Source organism: Carassius auratus, unplaced genomic scaffold (assembly GCF_003368295.1).
Source record: "Carassius auratus strain Wakin unplaced genomic scaffold, ASM336829v1 scaf_tig00216043, whole genome shotgun sequence".
Taxonomy (NCBI): Eukaryota; Metazoa; Chordata; class Actinopteri; order Cypriniformes; family Cyprinidae; genus Carassius; species Carassius auratus.
In genome coordinates, this window is record NW_020528376.1 from 59,980 (window position 1) to 80,808 (window position 20,829).

At 35.7% G+C, this 20,829-nt stretch overlaps 1 protein-coding gene across 2 annotated transcripts; it reads right to left on the reverse strand.

Moving 5' to 3' along the window:
* Positions 1 to 1,403: 1,403 nt before the first annotated feature.
* Positions 1,404 to 18,278, reverse strand: LOC113096951 (leucine-rich repeat-containing protein 24-like). Of its 2 annotated transcripts, none has more exons than XM_026262167.1 (5): positions 17,890 to 18,278; positions 9,022 to 9,194; positions 6,019 to 6,297; positions 2,998 to 3,166; positions 1,404 to 2,635 (listed from the first exon to the last, which is right to left on the reverse strand). In XM_026262167.1, exons 2-5 carry the CDS (start codon positions 9,181 to 9,183, stop codon positions 1,470 to 1,472), a joined length of 1,776 nt encoding a protein of 591 aa, XP_026117952.1. In that variant the 5' UTR covers positions 9,184 to 9,194; positions 17,890 to 18,278; the 3' UTR covers positions 1,404 to 1,469. The 2 variants fall into 2 exon arrangements, with proteins under 2 accessions (XP_026117952.1, XP_026117953.1); XM_026262168.1 differs by having other exon boundaries at positions 9,022 to 9,239.
* Between the last annotated feature and the right edge of the window lie 2,551 nt (positions 18,279 to 20,829).

Consider the following 20,829-nt stretch of genomic DNA (forward strand, 5'->3'; position numbering starts at 1 on the left):
CATAGGGATCATCATGGCTGTATTTATTTTGTAAACAATAAAGTAAAGACATAATATTGTGAATAAATATGCTATTTAAATATATTTTTAAATGTAATGTATTCATGTGATGCAGAGCTGAATTTTCAGCATCATTCTCCAGACTCCAGTGCCACATGATTCTTCAGAAATCATTCTAATATGCTTATTTTCTATCAAGGAATTATTTAATTATTTATATAAATGATTAGTATTGAGAACAGCTGTGAAGTTTCATATTTTTGGGGAAAATGTGATAATTGTTTTTTTTTTTTTTTCAGGATAGAAAATTTAATAGAACAGCATTTATCTGAAATGGAAATCTGTTGTAATAATATAAATGTCTTCACTGACCTCAATCTTTTCAGTGCTAACCTACATCCAATGAATTATTTCACTGCACTACTCTTGGAAACACTTTTTTACTCTCCGTATCCTCACTTGCATTTTCTTCCTGATCTATTTTTGCAGTTTAACTTTACAACTATCTTTTCTCTCTGTTCCCTTGCACCCCATCACTGTTGAAAAAGTCAATAAAAAAAGAAAATATATAAATTCTATAATTGTCCAAACCCATATGCTTTTACTTTACCCTATGTGGAACACAAATGAGAACAAGTTAATCTGCAAAATGGAAAATGGAATATGTTTTTGAAAATAACATTATAATAAAAAAAAAATCTCCATTTGTGATTCTATAGAACAAAACAATCATGAAAACAATGCAAATGGTTATAATTTTTGGATGAACTATTCCCTCAAAGCTGCTGTGTGCAATCCAAGAGATGATTATAACTAGCCATTTATTGGTTAATTTCACCAAAGAGAGTAAACACTGAAGGTTTCTCTGCTTGTTTGAGCCGCACAATATACACGCTTAAAAATAAAGTTTCTCAAAGGTGTTTTTTTGTAGCAATGCAACTGAAGAACCAGTTCTGGGTTCCCAAAATCAACCTTTCTGAGATTTCCTCTTTATGTGAAGAAAATTTACTCAATTTTTTGCTACAACGTTTTTTTGTGGAATGAAAATGTTCCATGATTGTTAAAGGTTCTTAATGGAACAATAGATGCCAATAAAGAACCTTTAATTTTTGCATTGCTCAAAAGGTTCTTTAGATAATTAAAATGATCTTCACACAAAGAACAAAAAATATATTTTATAAAACTGTTCACTGACAGGTTCTTTAGGGCAACCAAAAATGGTTCTTCTTTAGTATCAATTTTATTTGAAGAGTGTAGCAACACTGACTCCACTTCCTTGACCTTCAGACTTTTTGCAAAAATCCTTTCGGTAGCACTGAAACTACAGACCACAGCTTTTAGATCTATTATTCCTTCAATGCTTTTCACACACACACAAAAAATAATACATTTGTGCTCTCAGAATGAAAGGAAATTCAGCAGGATAACATCCGATGGCAAGAATCTTGAAGTCTGTCCAGGGATCCAGTTCAGCAGTGGATCTCATAAGCGATCTGCGTATCAAACAGCAAGCTCTGGTTCATGAACAACCCTTCAGGATCAAGCGGAGGTCCTTCGCCTCCTTCTGCAGGAGCCCTGCGGGGTCCGATCCCTGCGGCCAGGCCCGGGGTCAGCATACACTCACTAGCCTTTAGTGTCGACCCCTGTTGGCTGCAGGACGGCGGGGGAGGCAGAACCGGTCTGGCACGGTTTAACACGAACATCTCGTGACCACGTTCATCCCGGTACTCTTCAAGTTGAGCAAACGTGGTGGGACCGTCGGAGTAGTCGTTGACGTAGAGGATGCTTTCCTCTTTGCTGGCACTATATCCATCTTCCTCTTTCTGCCGTTGGCGGTGACGACTGTAAATCATGCAGAGAAGCAACAACGCTGTCAACGCCAAAAGAGAGATTCCCACCGCGATGGCCGTCTGGGTCGCGGTTCCCAGTGCGTTGAAGTCCATGCTTTCAAGCTCATAAATCGGTTCCTGACTCACATCCACCGAAGAAGGATGATAGTAAGATGAGGAATGCAGTCGAGGCCAGATTTCTGAGCGGGACAACGACGAAGACATGTTCACCGACAGGTGAAAAGTCACCCGAGCTACTCCGCCGGGATTCCAGGCCTCGCATTCGTAGCGTCCAGCATGCGCCACCGTGACGTTGCTGAGAAACAGCATCCCACTTCCCGTGTCGGGATCGAAGCTTTCCCGGTCACCTCCATCATCGGTTCCTCCTCTGACCGGCCCGCGGCTCGCAGACCCTCCTTTTCCACCAGGCCTGGCTGTCACCAACCTCCCTATGGTCTTGGCATCTCCGTCCATCCCGACCTCCTGCACCAGACCTCTGGGAGACAGCTGGGCTTTTCCGTGGGACGCTTTCCTCCAGGTGACTTGTGGCTGCGGGTATCCGGATGCCTGGCAGGACACACGGAGACTCTCCCCCAAACGCACCGTCAGGTGACTAGGCTCCAGTTGCACTATAGGCGGGATGCAAATGAGGCTGTTTGCAGGAACCTCGACCAGACTGAGATGGGAGAGACGCGGAGGTTCGGCGCACAGCATCCGGCGCTCGGCTGAGCTTAGTAGCCTCTGACCCTCTTCATTTATCCAGCCGCGCAGCCAGTGCAGAGCGCAGTCACAACGCCACGGGTTATCTGTAAGAGCAAATGCAATATAAGCATCTCAAAATACAGCATTATTAAATATTTATTCAAACAGAATTTCTGTGCAAAAATATTTAAGAAAAAGTAAAGCTGGTCTGACATCTAAATGCCATGCGGTACATTTGCAGGCCATGAAACTCATTTAACACTGGATTGTTTTATAATGAAAGTTTGGATCTTGAATATTAATTGTTTTACTTAACCTGGCAGAGCTACCGATGGAAACATTTCTTTATTAATATTCATGACAATATCACATGTGCTTTTTTTTTTTTATCTTACTGACACCAAACTTGTGAATTGTAGTGTAATTTCCCATTTGTTTCTTGCATTGGCTAACGTGAACCTCTTACCTGTGACCCTCAGCACCTGCAGGCTGACGAGGGGTTTGAGTGAAGCGGGGCTCAGGGTCCTCAGGTTGTTCCTGCTCAGGTCCAGAAGAGCGAGAGATGACAGACCCACCAGAGCTTGATCTCCCAGCACCTCCACCGCATTCTCCTGCAGATGCAGCTCCTGCAACCGCTGCAATCAGCAGTTCATCACCATTATTAATACAGGTATGATCATAGCCACCATAAAAACACACTTTGTAAAGCAATCTAGCATAACGCAGAGTCATCTATTTTTCACTTCAGTGTCTATCGAATTAGCATACTGCTGAAAAAGCCCCAATAAATTTAGAAACTTTATGAGTTTTTGTACTGCTTTTCTGTGGCTTCTGCTTCTCTTCTACTTTCGGGAAACGTGCACATTTTGGCGTAATATTTTGCAAAGTCTGTTCAAATATTTGGAACTTTTTAAAAATAATTTTAGTGACAGCAAACTGATTTTAATTTTTCCAAAATGATCTCCCATTGTTAGGATGAAACGTTCTCGTTTATGTTGAACTCCACAGATCTTTGATAGTGTTAATAAGGGAAAAAACTGAAACAAGTATTATTTCTGTTAAAGGGATACTCCACCGTGTTTTCATATTAAACTATGTTTTTCCCTTAACTAAGACGAGTTGATGCATACCTCTCTCGTCTCAGTGCGTGCACTCAATCACTTTGGCGCGCGGTGACACTTTGAAAGCACTTAGCTTAGCCCATTCATTCAATATGGGCCAAGCAGAGAAGCTACCAAACACCGCCACGTTTTCCCTATTTAAATACAGTTACTCGCGTAGTGTAACTCGACCTAGGACGGTTACACAAAACAAAACGTTGCACTTTTCTAAGCGAGTAACTGTATTTAAATACAATACAGTTACTCTGCTTGGCCCATATCGAATGAATGGACTAAGCTAAGTGCTTTCAAATTGTCACCGCGAGCCAAAGCGATTGACGAGAGAGGTATGCATCAACTTGTCTTAGTTAAGGGAAAAACATAGTTTAATATGAAAACACGGTGGAGTATCCCTTTAACAATTCGTATTTACCCCAAATGCAAAATAAAAATCCATGATAGAGTTTTGATGACTTTTTTATAAGTCATTAAAAATTTAAGATTAAAATATATCTAGAAATTGTTTATGTACGTTGGTCAGAAGAGAGAAAGAGTTTGCGAATTTGCTGTCACTCCCTTTATTTAACATATACTGTATTATATATATATATATATATATATATATATATATATATATATATATATATATATATATATATATATACTTTGCTAGATTTATAGTCAAAAGCTCCAATAAATTAAGTTCTTTAAAATGTTTTGATGTAATAGTTGTTCGTCCAATCATTGCATTCGGTTCAGATAAAATTATAGGATGCCCTACCTGACTATCAAATATGTATTGGTGTACCAACCAATAGCAAGAGTTTGGGGCGGGGCTACTGTAGCAGACTGAGCCTTAGGGAGTTTAACCGGCAAGGAAGAAGACTTTCAGATTCCAAGCCAAAACAAATATTTACCAAAATACACAGACATTATGTTAAAAAAAGATTGACTCCTAATCCTAGTGTAGGTTGTGTGTTCGAGTCTCGGGCTGGCAATACCACAACTGAGGTGCCCTTGAGAAAGGAACCGAACCCACATCTGCTCACTGTGTGCTGCAGCCTAAATTACTTTCCACTGCTGTGTGTGTGCTTTGAATGGGTTAAATGCAGAGCACGAATTCTGAGCAGAGCCGGATTATCCATAAGGGCACTTGGGCCGGTGCCCAGGGGCACCAACCATTCACAACAACTATGGGGGCACCACATGACACAAGCTTTACAAATATTTTTCATAAATTGTTTCATTATTAACTTGAAATTCTTGAAAGACCATACATAACTCGTTTATGAACACTAACTTAACAACAACAACAATAATAATAATAATAAATGATACATAAATAAAGATTATATGACCAATATCAGTACCCCCCTTCCGTCTCCAATCTGTCAGAGTTGAGTTGGTCCACAACAAGTACGAGCAAATGTGTAATTTTTTTAACGGCTACAGAAAATGAATCAAAATGACAGACGTCAATTGAGTGATTTTGAAAAAAGAAAGTTAAAGACAGACAAGGACACTAGACGTTTAGCTAAAATTCAATATGTTCCAGGGATCGAAAGTTTTTTTTTAAACGAGTGAAGAATGAGCTCAGGACGACAATGACACAGAAGCGATTGACTGCACGCTGCCTGTTTAAGTGAAAGTTAAAACATCACCGTCTCCAGCCACGAGAGGGCGCTCTGTGCTGTGCTCAGTGCTCCTGTAGTCTACACTGAACACACAGAGCACCCTCTCACGGCCGGAGACGGTAATGTTTTCTCTTGGTTCTTGGTTCTACATAAATGCGACTTTTTTCCTTGTCATGACGTATTTTTGGACTGATGCGACTTATACTTAGGTGCGACTTATAGTCTGAAAAATATGGACAAGTAGCTTTCTATTTCCAAATAGTCGGACAAGTTAATAAATTACATTTGAGAAATCACCTTAATTATGTCTGAATGGGGGGGGGGGTACTTTGAGGTAGTACTGTATAATACGGCCCGGATTCTGAGTATGGGTCACCATACTAGGCTGTATGTCACGTCACTTTCAAGTGTTTGACGTGAGAAATGGGCATTTGAAAATATGCTTTATCTTTGTATTTCTGGTAGGTGGCACTAGTAGCACAGAAACTGCCTAGCCTACCTTTAAAAAAAATAGTGATTTTAGTCAATTACACATCTTTCCCATGCAAAAACGTATTTCTCTTTACAGTTGCATTTTGGAAGTAACCTTTTTTATGTAACAAGCCAATAAACTTACAGTCTGACTCCCAGTTGAACCTTTATTGCCTATTTTTAAATAGTATTTTAGTCACATTAATGCCTTGTTAGATGTTACATTTAAAAACAATCATTTGGAATGTTGAGACATTTGAATGTCACAGAGGGTCACTCCACCTGCAGACCCCTGAAGGTGTAGTCCTGGAGTCTGGTGATCTGGTTTCCTGCGAGGTAGAGGATGCGCAGGTGGTCCAGACCACCGAACACGTCAGCTGTGATCAGGTGGATGCGGTTTCCGTTGAGCGCCAGCTCCAGAAGCAGACCCAGGTTTCTGAAGGCCCCGGCCTCCAGCGTGGAGATACTGTTGTTCTGCAGGTAGAGGTAGTGCAGCTGGCCGAGGTCAGAGAGATCCCGCTGACGGATCTGTCCAATGGCATTGTCCTGCAGAAAGATGGTCTGGACAGGAGAAAACATTAGTACATTAACACAGGTTTGTGACATGGTTCATTTTATGAACTAACATTAAAGAATTGTAAGCAGAAAGAACTAGAGATAATCAGTTAAACCTGTATTTCTTACCGATAGTCACAGTTTTCAGCTTTAAAATAGCTAGTCTAAATAAATAACACAATACAGTTCACTGAGAAGCAAAATAATAATAATAGTAATTCATTAGTATTATTGAATGTATACAATATATAAATATATAATAAATAGATATAATTGGTAATTTATTTAATATTTATTGAATATATTGATATTTATATTTGTTTTGATCATTTAAATAACTTTAATTATTGAATTAGTATTATTTTTGTTTAATTATTGTTGTTGATAGTATTATTATTGTTAAAGGTGTGGACTTTAATAATAATATGAATTATAAAGTACATAAATAATAAACAAATTAATAATAATATTAAAACAACCACAGCAACAATAATAATAAAAAATAATTATTGTACATATTATTAGTATTATTATTATTAAAGCTGTTTTCATTAATAATCTAATTAATAATAAATTATATTAATAGTGGAATTATAATTATCATGCTTTTTATTATTGTTGTAGTTCAGTGATCATTTGAATTATATTAACAATGGAATTCATGATAATGATAATGATAATTTTATTATTATTATTTTATTAGTAATAATAATAATATTCATAATCAAATTATTATTATATTAACTGTAAGATTATCAATATTGTACAGATTATTATTATTATTATTAATTATGTTGTCATTAATAGTAATATTAATAATACATTATATTAATAGTAGAATCATTATAATTATGTTTAACTGTATTCAAATAATAATTAACTATATTAATAATGAAATTATTATTATGTTTTATTCTTGTAGTCTGATGATCTTTTACTTCAAAAACAGAAATAAAACAATGAGTTACTTAAAAAAAAAAGAGAATCTGCATCGCTCTCATTTTATAGAAAGCTTCAGTGATTATAATGGCGGTCTGGTTTTGACGTGCCAAGTAATAAAAGCAGCATCCGTCTCATTCATGTCAGCTTGTGTTTCTGTCCTTATCAGTGACAGCAGCGAGAGACTGCAGACAAAAAAAAACCCCAAACCTTTTTAAGCTGAAACAAAAAGAAAATGTTTCTTTCTTTATCCTTTCCTCTTTACTGTGTTCCAGATGAATGCAGAGTGAAAGAAGGTTTTCTTTAACATGAAACAGATCGATACAAAGCTTCGGAAGTGTTGCACAATTCTGAATTGACTATCCTTGAGCCTTAAACATGCAAACAAATCAATTAGCAGCATCAGAAGGGCATTCATTAATAGGCTTTTACAAGAGCAGAACAACTGAGTGGCCTGTCTTCACTCTTTTAACTGTATTAATGATGCAACATAATACACTGATTCATTTTCTAATTGATTTCTATCAAGCTATTGTCTGTGATCAAACACGGGCTAAGTCGAAGCAAATTTCTTGTGAAGCATAGGTTACACAGGTCAACTGAGCAATTTATGCGAACCGGCTCATGAATATTCATGAGCTGCAGTAATGTTAGTGATGTGACTGGAGCAGATACAGAAACATGCAAATAGGGTCCAGAGAGTAACGCTGGCCATGATTTAGTGAATGATTCTGGAGTTATGATTCATGGTTTCAATGTCAGGTTTGCTGTATTGTGGGTCAAGGTGTAGATACAAACAAAAGAAGATATACTCTTTTATTATTTGAGTGGCCGGATGACCAGAATAAAAAATGGAAAAGGTTGGAAAGTAGTGCAAGTGTTCCTTTCTTATAATTATATTATTTTTTTGCCCATATAGTTTTTAACATTTAGACCAATAAACAGTAAGCAACAAAAGCACAATAATAATCATTCAAGAAAAGAAAAAAAAACAATCATTCATGTGATTTAAAGATTGTTACTATTTTTTCTGTTTTCAATTAGTTATTTTGATTGAAATTATTAAATTATGCTTTATTCACCAGAAGTATAACGCTGACACAGAAGTATTTTTGACAGTCTATGACGATGGATGTACAAAGTTTTATTTAACATTTATAACAACAATAATCACCAAAAACACTAACAATAAATAAATAAATTCTTATGATCTGAATATTTATTATTTATACTAAAATACTTATTTCAATTAAAATAATTGAAAATTATTAGTTATAAATATTAACAATCACCATAGAAACTATTTCTGATGTTCTTTTGCATATTTTTCCATATTGTTTTGGAAATTTATTATAACATTAAAACCAAAAACACAAAAATTATTCTTATTATTTGCATATAATTACTTATATACTTACATTAATGGCTCATGATTAAAAACTTGTTTCTTTTTTTTTATAAATGTGCATTGCAAAATATATTTAATAAATGTTTATTTTGTAAATTGATGCCTTTCACTCTTTAAAATAAAGTTTTCCAAAAGGGGTTTTGCAACGATGCCAAAGAAGAACCATTTTTTTGCTTCCCCAGAGACTTAGTGCAAGATTCATAAAGTTTTTTTTTTTTTTTTTTTTTTTTTTTTTTTGCACCATAAAGAATCTTTTTAGGGGATGAAGAGATGACATGAATGTTGAAGGAACCACCAAAGCTAATGTAGAACCATTTCAAAGGACATGTTTGTCCCCAATACAGTATTTGAGAATGACCCACCTAAGCGTTTGTGCGACTGACCTGTGTCCCGTGTGCAATGCCTTGTGGGAACTCTTTGAGCCCAGTGGATCCACATTCGACAGTCAAACTATAGCAGCGGCACCCAGATGGACAACCTCCCGAAGACGTGCACAGCTGGGCCAACATGAGCACCAACACCACAGAGAGCTGAGGAGGATTCATCTCAGAAAGAACTGCGAAAACAGGAAAGAGGGAATGATAGAAAAGAGGCGGCAGAACTAGGGCAAAAGAGAGGAAAGAGAAAAGAAGAAAGAGAGAGACGGGTTGCAGTTAAACCAGTGGAATAATTGTCCAAAAGAGAAAGAGAGAGAGACAAAAAGACAGGGCTTGTTAAAGAGCGCATGCACGTGTGAGTTAATCGGATCCGTAACGCATGAGAATCCTGCTTAAGTGGATCGGAAAATTGAATCCTGCCGAGCAGAAAGAGAAGTAAGCGTAGAGTCAACATAAGGAGGGAAAAAAGTCTGAAAGATGGATAGCACTCGCTTCTGCCTGCGGTTCCCTACAGAACAGTCTCTTAGGAAGAATCTGTGGTGGGCTTTGGTTAATTAAACATGAGGCTTGAGGAGCACATGCTCGTGTCTCCAGGATCTCTCTTCTGTTTTAAGAGAATATGAAATACAACACCAAACACTGGCCGGCGAGCTCTACACGCTTCTCCAGGGAGAGCAGATCAAACCCTCAGCCTGCTCCTCTCGCCTCATCCATCTCAAATCCCCAGCTCTTCATTAAGACATGGATTAGAAGAGTTATGAACAAAGACATGTGCATTTTGGACCCCTTGGTCCCAGATTTACATCATACTGGATATACTTCAGGGCTGGACCGTATGATTGTATGAACTGCTGGAAATGCGTTAGAAAGTCTACCTTGGTGTATATATTAATACATATTCGTATTCTGTACCTAACACCTAAGATTTGTTTAAAAATAATCTTATCTGTTAGTTTGTGATTATAAATTGCATTGCATGTTAAAACCTGGTTATTTAATAGTCTGTACACATGTACAGTTTATTTGTTGTGTTTATTTGATCAAAGGTAAAATTCTAAAATAGTGAAATATTATTTCTGTTTTAAATAGCTTTTTCCAGTTGAATATATTTTAAAATTAAATTTATTTCTGTGATGCAAAGATTAATTTTTTAGTATCATTGCTCCAGTTTTAAGCGTCACATGATGCTTTATTAATCATTCTAATATGTTGATTTACTGCTCAAGAAACATTTCTGATTATTGTCTATATATATATATATATATATATATATATATATATATATATATATATATTATAGTTATATAAAGCAATAATTACCCATCAAATGAATAAAAACAATAAATAAATCAAATGCATAATAATAAACAGCTTACAATAACATCTGAACATCAAATATACTCTGACTGACTGTGATTTTTGTTGTTGTGTCACATTTTCACTGTGGACAGTTAAATTACTTGTTGCTAGAAACTTGTGGTGCCTGCTTAGGACACAGTGAAACGTGTTTCAAACCTGATTTATGTTTTATCAAACAGAACAACCAGAAAAAACAAGACGCAAAAATACTAAACCTCTCTGTACCTGCCAGCAATAGCATCATTTGTGGTTTTTCAGAAATACAGCTCTTACTTTCTTTGGCTGCTCTGTTCTAGATAAATTCAGAATGAAAGAGAGTTTGCCGAGAGCTAGAGCTTCATCCACACCTCGAGAAAGCTCACAAAATGGATCAATACGGAGTTCTGTGTGCGTTTAGCAGTTCTAGGTCATCTGTCTCACAGCTTAGAGCCCCACAGATGCCTCTGAAACATGGAAGTGACTGAAAAAGATCAGCACTGAAAGATTTAGAGGTCCAAAGCACAGGGATCAAAAGCGACATGAGGCGGATTTGAGATAAGAGTGCATCTAGAGCTCCTAAATAATGTTCAAAACTTTAAATATGAAAGGACATCTCATTTTTCAAAAAAAGACATAATAATGCACAAAGAAAGAAAGATTGTCTCTGCGGGGACAGATAACAATGAATTGTTTCGTTTGGCTTCGATGTTGATGTGATACATTTGGGCTGTTCTTCGCTTAAATGTGTCATTGAGTGATGAACCAAGAGCAAATGTGAATATTTTATGCCTGTTGCTTAATTTAGAGAGTATTTGAGAGGACAGCGAGCTCGATTAATGCAACATGACCCACATAAGCCTTTTTATCTGCTCAAAGCAGAAAGACATGATAAACATCAGTGGAGAAATGGCAGTCTATTCGAGTCCACTGTCCTGCACTCAAATGCTATTCTCCTGATGCTGGGGAAAAGAGAAAAGAAATCACAATGGATAAAATAAAGGGGGGAAATGGGAAATTCTGAATGAGTTTTGGTTTCAGTGCCTTCCTTTTGCTACGTGTTATGCCTCACAAACATCTGCAAGCCAAAGAAAGCAGCCGTGAAGTGTTGAAAAGGCGATGTTCTGTGAGATATGGCGCTCTCTTACATGTGCGTCTGGGTTCTGAAGTGATTCTGCCAGATGAGATCCCTTAAAAGCACCGGGAACGTCTACAGAATTTAATATTTAGAGGCTCCACTGTGCTTTATCATGAGACAGAGTGTTTGGAATTCACTGCATTTCACTCCAACAACTGCAGAGTGTGTTGAGAATGGAAAACGGAGGAATGATGGAAGAACTGAAGTTTCAGAAGATGTCATATCTCAGACGGATGGAAAGACAGACTGACTTAGTGAAATAGGATATTTAATGAGAATAAAATGTAGCCAGAGACTGCTTAGTCCACCTGAAATTGACTGAATCATAAAAGTGGTAATTGTATACCACAGGTGGTTAGAGTATGAAAAAATAACTAATTTGTGACATTGAAGAGGTCAAGGTTGGACTGTTGGGCCACAACTTGTGGGAAAAAGGTGACTTTTCTTCAATGATGGGCTGTTAATTTGGCTGTTATTTTTATTTATTTATTTATTTATTTATTTACCTTTTTTGGAATGCAACTTAAATTATACTTTTAGTTGAGGATACATTTTTTTTAATAAAATAAGAAAGCAATCTAATAGAAAATATGTTAAGATGAATTAATAACCATTTATGTTGCTTGCCAATAAAAAAATATTGGCAAGCAACACAAATCTTGCTTCTAGCTGAGGATTTCAAAATAAAATGCAACAAAATAAAGAAAAATAAAATAATAAAATAAAATGTATGAATGAATGAATAAATAATTTATTTAATAAATACATAAAAATAAATACATACCTAAAATAACATTTTAATAAATGAAAAATAAAATTCACGAATGAATTAGTTGTTTATTATTATTATTATTATTTTGCAATAATTATGGAAAATATTTACATAATTGCTTACACAAAAAGAAATACATATTATAATAATTTAATAATAAATAAAATAAAATAAAAACAAGACTTCTGTCATTACTTGTGCTCATGTCATTGCAAACTTTATTTCTTCTGTGGAACACTAATGGATAAATGTTGTCTTTCAAGCTTCAAAAAAGACAAAAAGCACCACACAAGTATTATTAAAATTGGTCCAGATGACTTTCAAATGTAATATTTTTCAATATTTTACATTTACATTTAGTGATTTTGCAGAAGCTTTTATCCAAATCGACTTAAAAAGCCTTGGAAGAGGCCGTCCGCAGCCTCTGAGGCCACATGATTCATGATACTTTGAGAAATGGACTAGAACTTATATCATTATTCATTGATAATCCTTCCCTCCAGTGAACTGTTAAACACAGCGAGCGGACCGTTGAGAACCCTGTCAGTCAGGCTGATGAGAAGGCCGACACACAAAGAAATAGAGGCTAAACAGATGGTGCATTCACACATTCCCTTAAAAAACTATTCTAGAGAAAAAACATTTCTATAAAATCCATACTGTTTTGCAGCCAATTCAGTACATCAGTTTCTCAAACAACTACAAATAAAGAAAACAAAAGAGCTTCATTCTTCAGCGGACAGCTTGTGTCTTGATGATACACAGTACAAATGACAGTTTGCTCCAGAGATATTTCTACTGTCATGAGTCTGGTTATAATTCTGTTCGCTCTGGATGAGCTATAAGGCCTGTACAGATCTGACAAGCTAATACTCTCTGGTTTATAGTTTGTAGTGATGCTGAATGGAGTAACGGCTGATTCTGTGAGCAGGCAGAGCTTTGTTTGCTCTTGTCTGAGAGCAGCGTGGAGGGTTTCATATCTACAGTGCTGTATGGAAGCGGCTGATTCGAGAAATGGCACTTCATTCAGGACTCTGGCCCTGAGCAAGAGCGTGTAGACAGACGACTGTCCTTGTGCTGGGAAAGCTGTACTTCAGATGTACTACAGTATGTGGTGCTCTGAATAGGAAAATGTGAGCTCAGTGAAGGACAGCTGAATGTTAACTGTGGAGTTGGTATTTGTCTGTCCTACCTTTTACTAGAAAATCTAAGAATTAACGACAAAACCATTGTCAAATCATATTTTTGCAACAAAATCTAAGGGGGGGGGGGGGGATTATAATAGAAAATAGCAAATATAAAAATCAAGTATCATGGTTTATCAATACTATTTTATATACACTATTGTTCATAATTTCTATTTCAAAGAAATTATGTTCTTTTGTTCAAATAAACCCTGAAAAAAATATGGTTTTCACAAAATCATGAAGCATCACAACTGTTTTAAGATTTGACAGTAATATTTTAATTTTTTTTTTGAGCAGCAAATCATTATATTAGAATGATTTCTGAAGGATCTTGTGACACTGAAGAACTAATGGAGTAATGATGCTGAAAATACAGCTGTGCATCATAGGAATAAATTAAATTTTAACATAAGTCAAAATACAAAATTGTAAGACAATTTCACAATTTTACTGTTGTTTAAATTCTTTTGTACTTTCAAAAACATAACAAAATGTATTATTAAATTAAAAAGATTAAGAATTAGAAAATGTTCTAAATGAAACAATTGCAATGTTCCTAAAGTACCCATGAATAAAACAAGACACTACACTTTATCCCCGTGAACACACATCATGCTCTTGGGTTCTCAGTCACATATTCAGTCTTGGTAATAAAATCTGATGACACCTCTAGATCTGAATGAGTCGTGATTGCAATGAATGAGCTCCATACGCTTCACCTGTCAGCCTCGTATAACATCATATTCAGATGTAATGTGCTCCCAGGAGTGCTCTCTTTAATGGGCCGAGCTAAAAGCTTGGAGAGTTACGACTGACCCATATCATCTATACGAATCACAGCTATCGCGTCGCCTGACACGAGCATTCATCAGCTCTAATGTAAGAGCAGAACGCTGAGTCTAAATGAGAAAAGCTGAAGTGATCAGATTCAGCGTGTCAAGAAGAGATAAGAGAGAGAGAGAGAGAGAGAGAGAGAGAGAGAGAACACAAAGCGGTGCCCTCCGGCCATGCCTCCCATGTTGTCATGGAAACAATAGCACAGGGTTTGGATTCTGAAGGCAAGGCCTGGAGGCAATATCACAACCGAGAGCAGCGTTCGGCACTCAGGAACAAGACTAATAAACAAAGGACAAGCCAGATCAACAGAGGGGAAGAAGTGAACAGGGAGAAAGAAAGAAAGAAAGAAAGAAAGAAAGAAAGAAAGAAAGAAAGAAAGAAAGAAAGAAAGAAAGAAAGAAAAAAAGAAATTCTGTGCTTGCAGTTGATCACCTTTCATCTGCCTAAAGTCAAATGTGCCATAAGCATCACTATAATGATATGATGATTTACATCATGTGGAAGATGCAAACATAATGCAAATATAAATATATTCAGAATAAACTGCCAAAATCAATATTTGGTTTAACTTAAAGAAATGACAGAATATATTACTGGGTAAATAGAATTTAGATAAAGTTGATTAGTATATTGTACTCCTCAAATTAATAATTATAGTAATAATAAGTATTTAAATTAATGTGACTTACAAAAGAGGAATTAGAAAACAAAAGCAAATTATTAAAAAAGCCAAAATATTAATAATATACAATGGCAGGTTTATTAGACCATTAGATACTACTACTACTACTACTACTACTACTACTACTAATAATAATAATAATATAAACTAATAAACATAAATCAAATTAGTTTTTTTTTATCAATATTTTTCATCCAGGTTTTAATTTAACAAGTAAACCATGGTGCAAAAATAGAAATATAACTTTTTAATTTGATTATATTTTAAAAGATTAATACAATTTTATGTATTCATCTAATTACCACCGTTCTTGGTCATATATTTTTTACTCGTATAACACATGAATTCTGAATTATGAAAACAACAAAAAATTGCCATAGGCCACTGAAAAATATTAACATTTTATTATTATTTTATATTTTATTAAATACTTTTCTTTTTTTAATTAATTGTTAAACTAATCAAATTGTTTTAATTTGAATGATTAGTCATGCTTTTTGACAAAATATTGTTACAATTAAATTAAACCCATTTCAATTCAATTTCAATTTCAACCAGAAGATAAAAAGTCTTAGAAGGATGGATGTTAGCCATATCTACAGACCAACATATGTATGACCAGAAACCTTTTAAGACTTTTTTTGTGCCTTTCATCTTCTGCTAGGTTTGTAAGTGAAGTGCAAGAAAAAGAAAAAAAAACACGTTTTCTAAACAGAGAGAGAGAGTGTGTTTGTTGAAATGAGACGCAAAAGCATGTAAATTGTTATGCTCTGCGATGTCACCCGAGTGTTTTTCCTCTGTGATTGTGTGTTTTGGCAATCACAGCACACGAGGGCAGTAATCAGAGACTCAAACACACTTCCACCCCGTAGTCTTCTATCATTTCAATCAGAAGTGAACTAACACAGTCCCAGCGAGCCTCCAAACCTAACCTCATACTGTCTCCGAATCAATTCCAGGCCTGTATTATATATGTATTTCTGGCGTGTCACCAATTTAGCCAGAGACTCTGAATTTTGGATGGTCCAAAGAATAGACACATCTGCTTGTTATTTAATCACAGTAGCGTGTCCAGATGCGGTTTGCTCAGATCGATTTTTGTGGTCTCTAAGCACAGATCAATACGTGTGTGTGCGTGTTTGTCAGAGGAGTAACACTGTCCACTGATTTGAAAACTTTTTGAGATGCAAATCAATATGGGAACCTGAGAACGAATCTCATGAAAACAGGTCCAATTTTGCATTTTTTTTTTTTTTTCGAAAGAGAAATAAGGCCCAATTTGGCATTGTGCCATTATTTTCATGAATATAAAACTAAGCACATTTTCTCTGAAATTCTCGTTACCATAATGCATCCAGATTTAGTTTTTTGTGTGTAATTCCTATTATTCTTTATAATGATTCTCATTAGATTCTCAAAACTGTAATACTGTGTTTTTGTGCAGTTCAAAACAAAACAGCTTTTTATAAAAGCATTAAATAAAAGACAGTGGAAAAATAACTGCATAATACATATTTTATTATTACTTTATCACTTTTTTGAATTACAATTATTTGCATTACAGTAACAAGAACTGGGAGAGAATGAACACCTTAATTGCCAAGAAAATAAAGTAATAAAACTGTAATAGTACTTAAATTAGCTTTAATTTGTTGCTAAATATATCTAACATCTTCGAGCATGATGTATCCAATTTAAATTCCCACACAAAGCTCATTGTTCTTTACACATGCTGGGAGTTGTAACATTACAGAATCCACACGTGTGCGGTGTCTCGCTGGATGATTTTATCGATCGCTGCTCGGTTATTCACTGCACGCTCATGCGAGTGTGACACTGTGCTCTTGTGCTTCTACACTGGACTTTCAGCTTTCAGTCAGTACAGTCAGATAAGCCTAAAAAGAGCCCAGTGTCATCACCTGTAGCTCAACTTCCAGCTCTGGGAGCTCAATGCCATTCGCAGCGGTCGGAAGAATAAGGAAGAAGCTGCATCTTAAATCCACATCCAATATGACTTTTAAACAATATCACCTATATTCACAGCATCTTTTCAAAGCACCTGCTCAAACTACATTCATTGTTAAACTGTATATATATATATATACACCATTTTATTTATACATTTTATTTATATAATTACAACAGATAATTAGATGATAGATAGATTCCTGGCCAGGCAGATCAATCAGTCAATCTCTAATTGACACAGTTTATAATAATTTCATGTTTCCAGTTCCATGCCAGATTTCTGCCACATGGATTTCCTGTATGCTTGCCATATTCAGAGTCTGACAGTGGCGTCTGTTATAAAACAACAGACATATTGAATTACATGCACTCAAACTGTTGTTGTCTCTGTGCTAGTGTTAAGTTTGCATTCATTGGCACTGTTATAAATCAACCAGCCTTCATTGAAACTGTTAGGCAGGAACATAAACTAAGAAAGTATTTTATACATAGTTTAAGGGATATGTTGCTCTTTGCTTCCGTATATCTTTGTGAAAATAGTAAAAAAATATATATATATTATTGCATGTGACATCAAATAAACAAGATTTAGATCTTAAGAAATCAGATTGGATTTAACTCAGTACCAGATTACATATCAAACAAATGCTCTCCTTGGCTCCTTCTCCATGTGGAAGGATATGCACTGCACTCAATGGCCTTAATGATGCTGATTTTACAGTATTGCCGTCAGAGTACAATGCTCAATATGAGAGACATATTAAAAGTCATGCATCAAAACAATAGGTGCACAAGTGCATTTCTCCTTCAGTTTGCTGCAGGTAGAAAGACACTGTTGTGTAAGCATGAGGGGAAACAGCACTGCACATGTCGTGCATTTAATTAGACAAAGTGTTTTTAAAAGTCACAGGATGCATGAGTATATCTATGATAATATAGATACAGAGGGTCTTACCTCCACGCCGTGGACTCGGTGCGGTGCTGCGTGCGGTGCTGAAGACCTGCGCTCGTGGTCTTTATACGGAATGAATTCAGATGCACATGAATGAAGTATCAATCCACGTCTGGACGGCGAACAAAGCGGCATTTGAGCTGCGATCCGAAAGGCCACCGCTCCGTCCAGCCATCCTCACAAAGCAGCGATGCTGGAATATTCCTCTGTCACATCACATCCGAATCAAAAATACCAAATCAATATCAGCCGAGCGCGAAGCTCTTACCGATACGAATCTAACCAACCAAAATCACGCGTTGTATCCCTCTGAGATAGGTTAAGAAGCTTTCTCCAAATCTCTTCCTCCCTATGAGCTCAGCTGAGTCAACTCTCTCTCTCTCTCTCTCTCTCTCTCCCTCTCCCTCCCTCTCTCTCTATTGTTCACTCTGATTTGTAACGTAAGACTCGCATCTACTTAAAGCGTTCATTCAGCGTGTTTTCTTTCAACTAAGATCATTGGCCTTGCACGCCATAAACTTGTAAACGTAATTGAAATATAACAAATAATAAAATAATCCTCTTGATTATGACTGCTGTAGAATATTTTTATATCCTACAGGCCAATATATTCATTAGTGGCAGTAGTATTAGATTCCGCTAAGAAAAACGAACTAACGCTCGACCTACGTTACAACAGTAACAACAACAACAATAATAATAATGAACTGTTATTAATCTGCAGAACATTTTCAGTTTTAGTATACAGTTACTCTCAAAGTGTTTTGTGTTCTTTCGATGTTTTTTTCTGTAAGACTTTAAACGTATTTAGTTCAACAGTCATTACTCACTGACACTTTTCCGGTCACATGATTTCAGCACCATGGACAGCGACAAACGACCAAAATACACAGGCATCTACACCTCATGAAAACATAAAATACGCTATATTACACTGGGGAGAAATATATATAATAAAAATTATTATTATTATTATTATTATTATTATTATTATTATTATTATTATTATTATTATTATTATTATTATTATTATATTAAAAATAATAAAAATAAATGAATAATATTATTAGCTGCATTCACAATTTTGCATTTAATTAAACTGATACTTGCTGTTTCTTTGTAACTAATTATAAAATGTATTACCAATTTTCTTTCAGTGTAATAGGCCTATATCTAAGCAATATCACACAAGCAAATACATATTTAATTCTGATTAAGGTTCATATCACTGATCTATAATATAAAACATATATAATATATATAATATAGTCATATAGAGATCAGTGGTTCATATGTTTTATAAGTATTAATAAACATTAATATGCATACTTGTTAACAAACAGTGAGTATATTATGATATATATTAAAATGTATTTCAAAAGTACATGCAAGAACATGGTAAAATATGGTATGGTAAAATACAATCAAACCACTGGGAATACATCTGCTCTTCAGAGTTAGAGAGAAAATCTGAAATTGCATTAATACAACAGTTCAGGAAACATGAAGTTAATGAGTAGCTTACATTGTAGACATGATATTGTATTTTTCTCCTTTATTTCTATTTTTGCTATGCTAACAAAAACTAAAAAGCAGAATGACTGAAAGCTTCAATGGCTCACTCATAAAGGCCTTCACTTAACAACTATAACATATATAGTTCAATCAAAACAAACAGCTTGGAATAGCTCTGTTTTCTGCCATTTTTAATTTACTATATATGTTATAACAAATCCATCACTGCAAAAACCCTCAAAGAGAGGCTTCATACTACATTAAAGCACTTTATGTAGGAAGCAGAGAGGAGCGCAACAGCAAAATAACACAAACCATCCACTACTGTCTTTTACAGTCTAATTACATGAAAAAAAAAAAAAACTTAAATGTAGTGAGAAGCGGGTGATCCATTTGTTTTAACTGTCATTTTAGTATATTGATGAGTGTGTTTATTCCATAGAGATAAAAACAGTGAATTGTGTCGAATAACTGATTTGTTCTGTGCTCCCGGGGTGACTCTCATCCCATAACAGAGACGAATCGTGTGTCACCTTACTTTAATAATGCATCTCTCCCCGACTGATAATAACACAATTTATTTCAGGACCAAGCCTTGCTGTTAATGAACGCTTCAACAGAAAGAGTCTTTTCGTAAATGATAGCCGCCCAGGTGTCAACTGCATAACCCAACATCTCAATAATGCGTCCTCAGCTGCTGCACTTCGTCATAAAAATAAAGGCTTGGTGATGTAATTTCCCCATTGTCTGAAATCCATAAAACTATGGCGTACAATGGAAGGTTGAGTTTCAGCAAACAGGAATGGCACTGTCGCCATGGCGATGTGATCCTGGGATGACATTAATATTGGTTTACGAGAAAGAAGAGAAACTCTGCCTTTTCCTGTTTGTTTGTTTCTCTGCGTAGAGAATGCAGCTGGAGTCTAACTTATCTGTGCTCGTAATCCCAGTTGGGGCTCTTTTGATGGCTGTGTTATTGTTTATATATGGGTCGTATTAACCTCGGATGGAGCAGGGAGAGGGGGATCAAAGCGAGCTGACCCACATTCACATACGTTCAGATCCGTGTGCATTCGGGATGAAGATGCATGTATTGTAGTGTTTGTTTGCATTTACTGTGCGTGTAAATACCCTCAGGGCTGTGCTGGTCCATGTCGACCCAGATCAGAGTAATTACACATCAGAGACTCACGTCTGGAGTAGATGAGAGATTTGCTTCACCACGTACAAAATAAACACACATCAGTCTATAGCTTCATTTTTCTAGACAGATTGTACCAACCGCTGCTCCAAAACCAAGACGGCTGCTTATCTGAATTTTTTATTTTAAGACAACAAACACACGCTCCCAAGACAAAATACTGCATTCCATACTAAATTGGACTTTTTAGTTGATTTATTTGACCTCTGACCTCTGACAACAAAGGC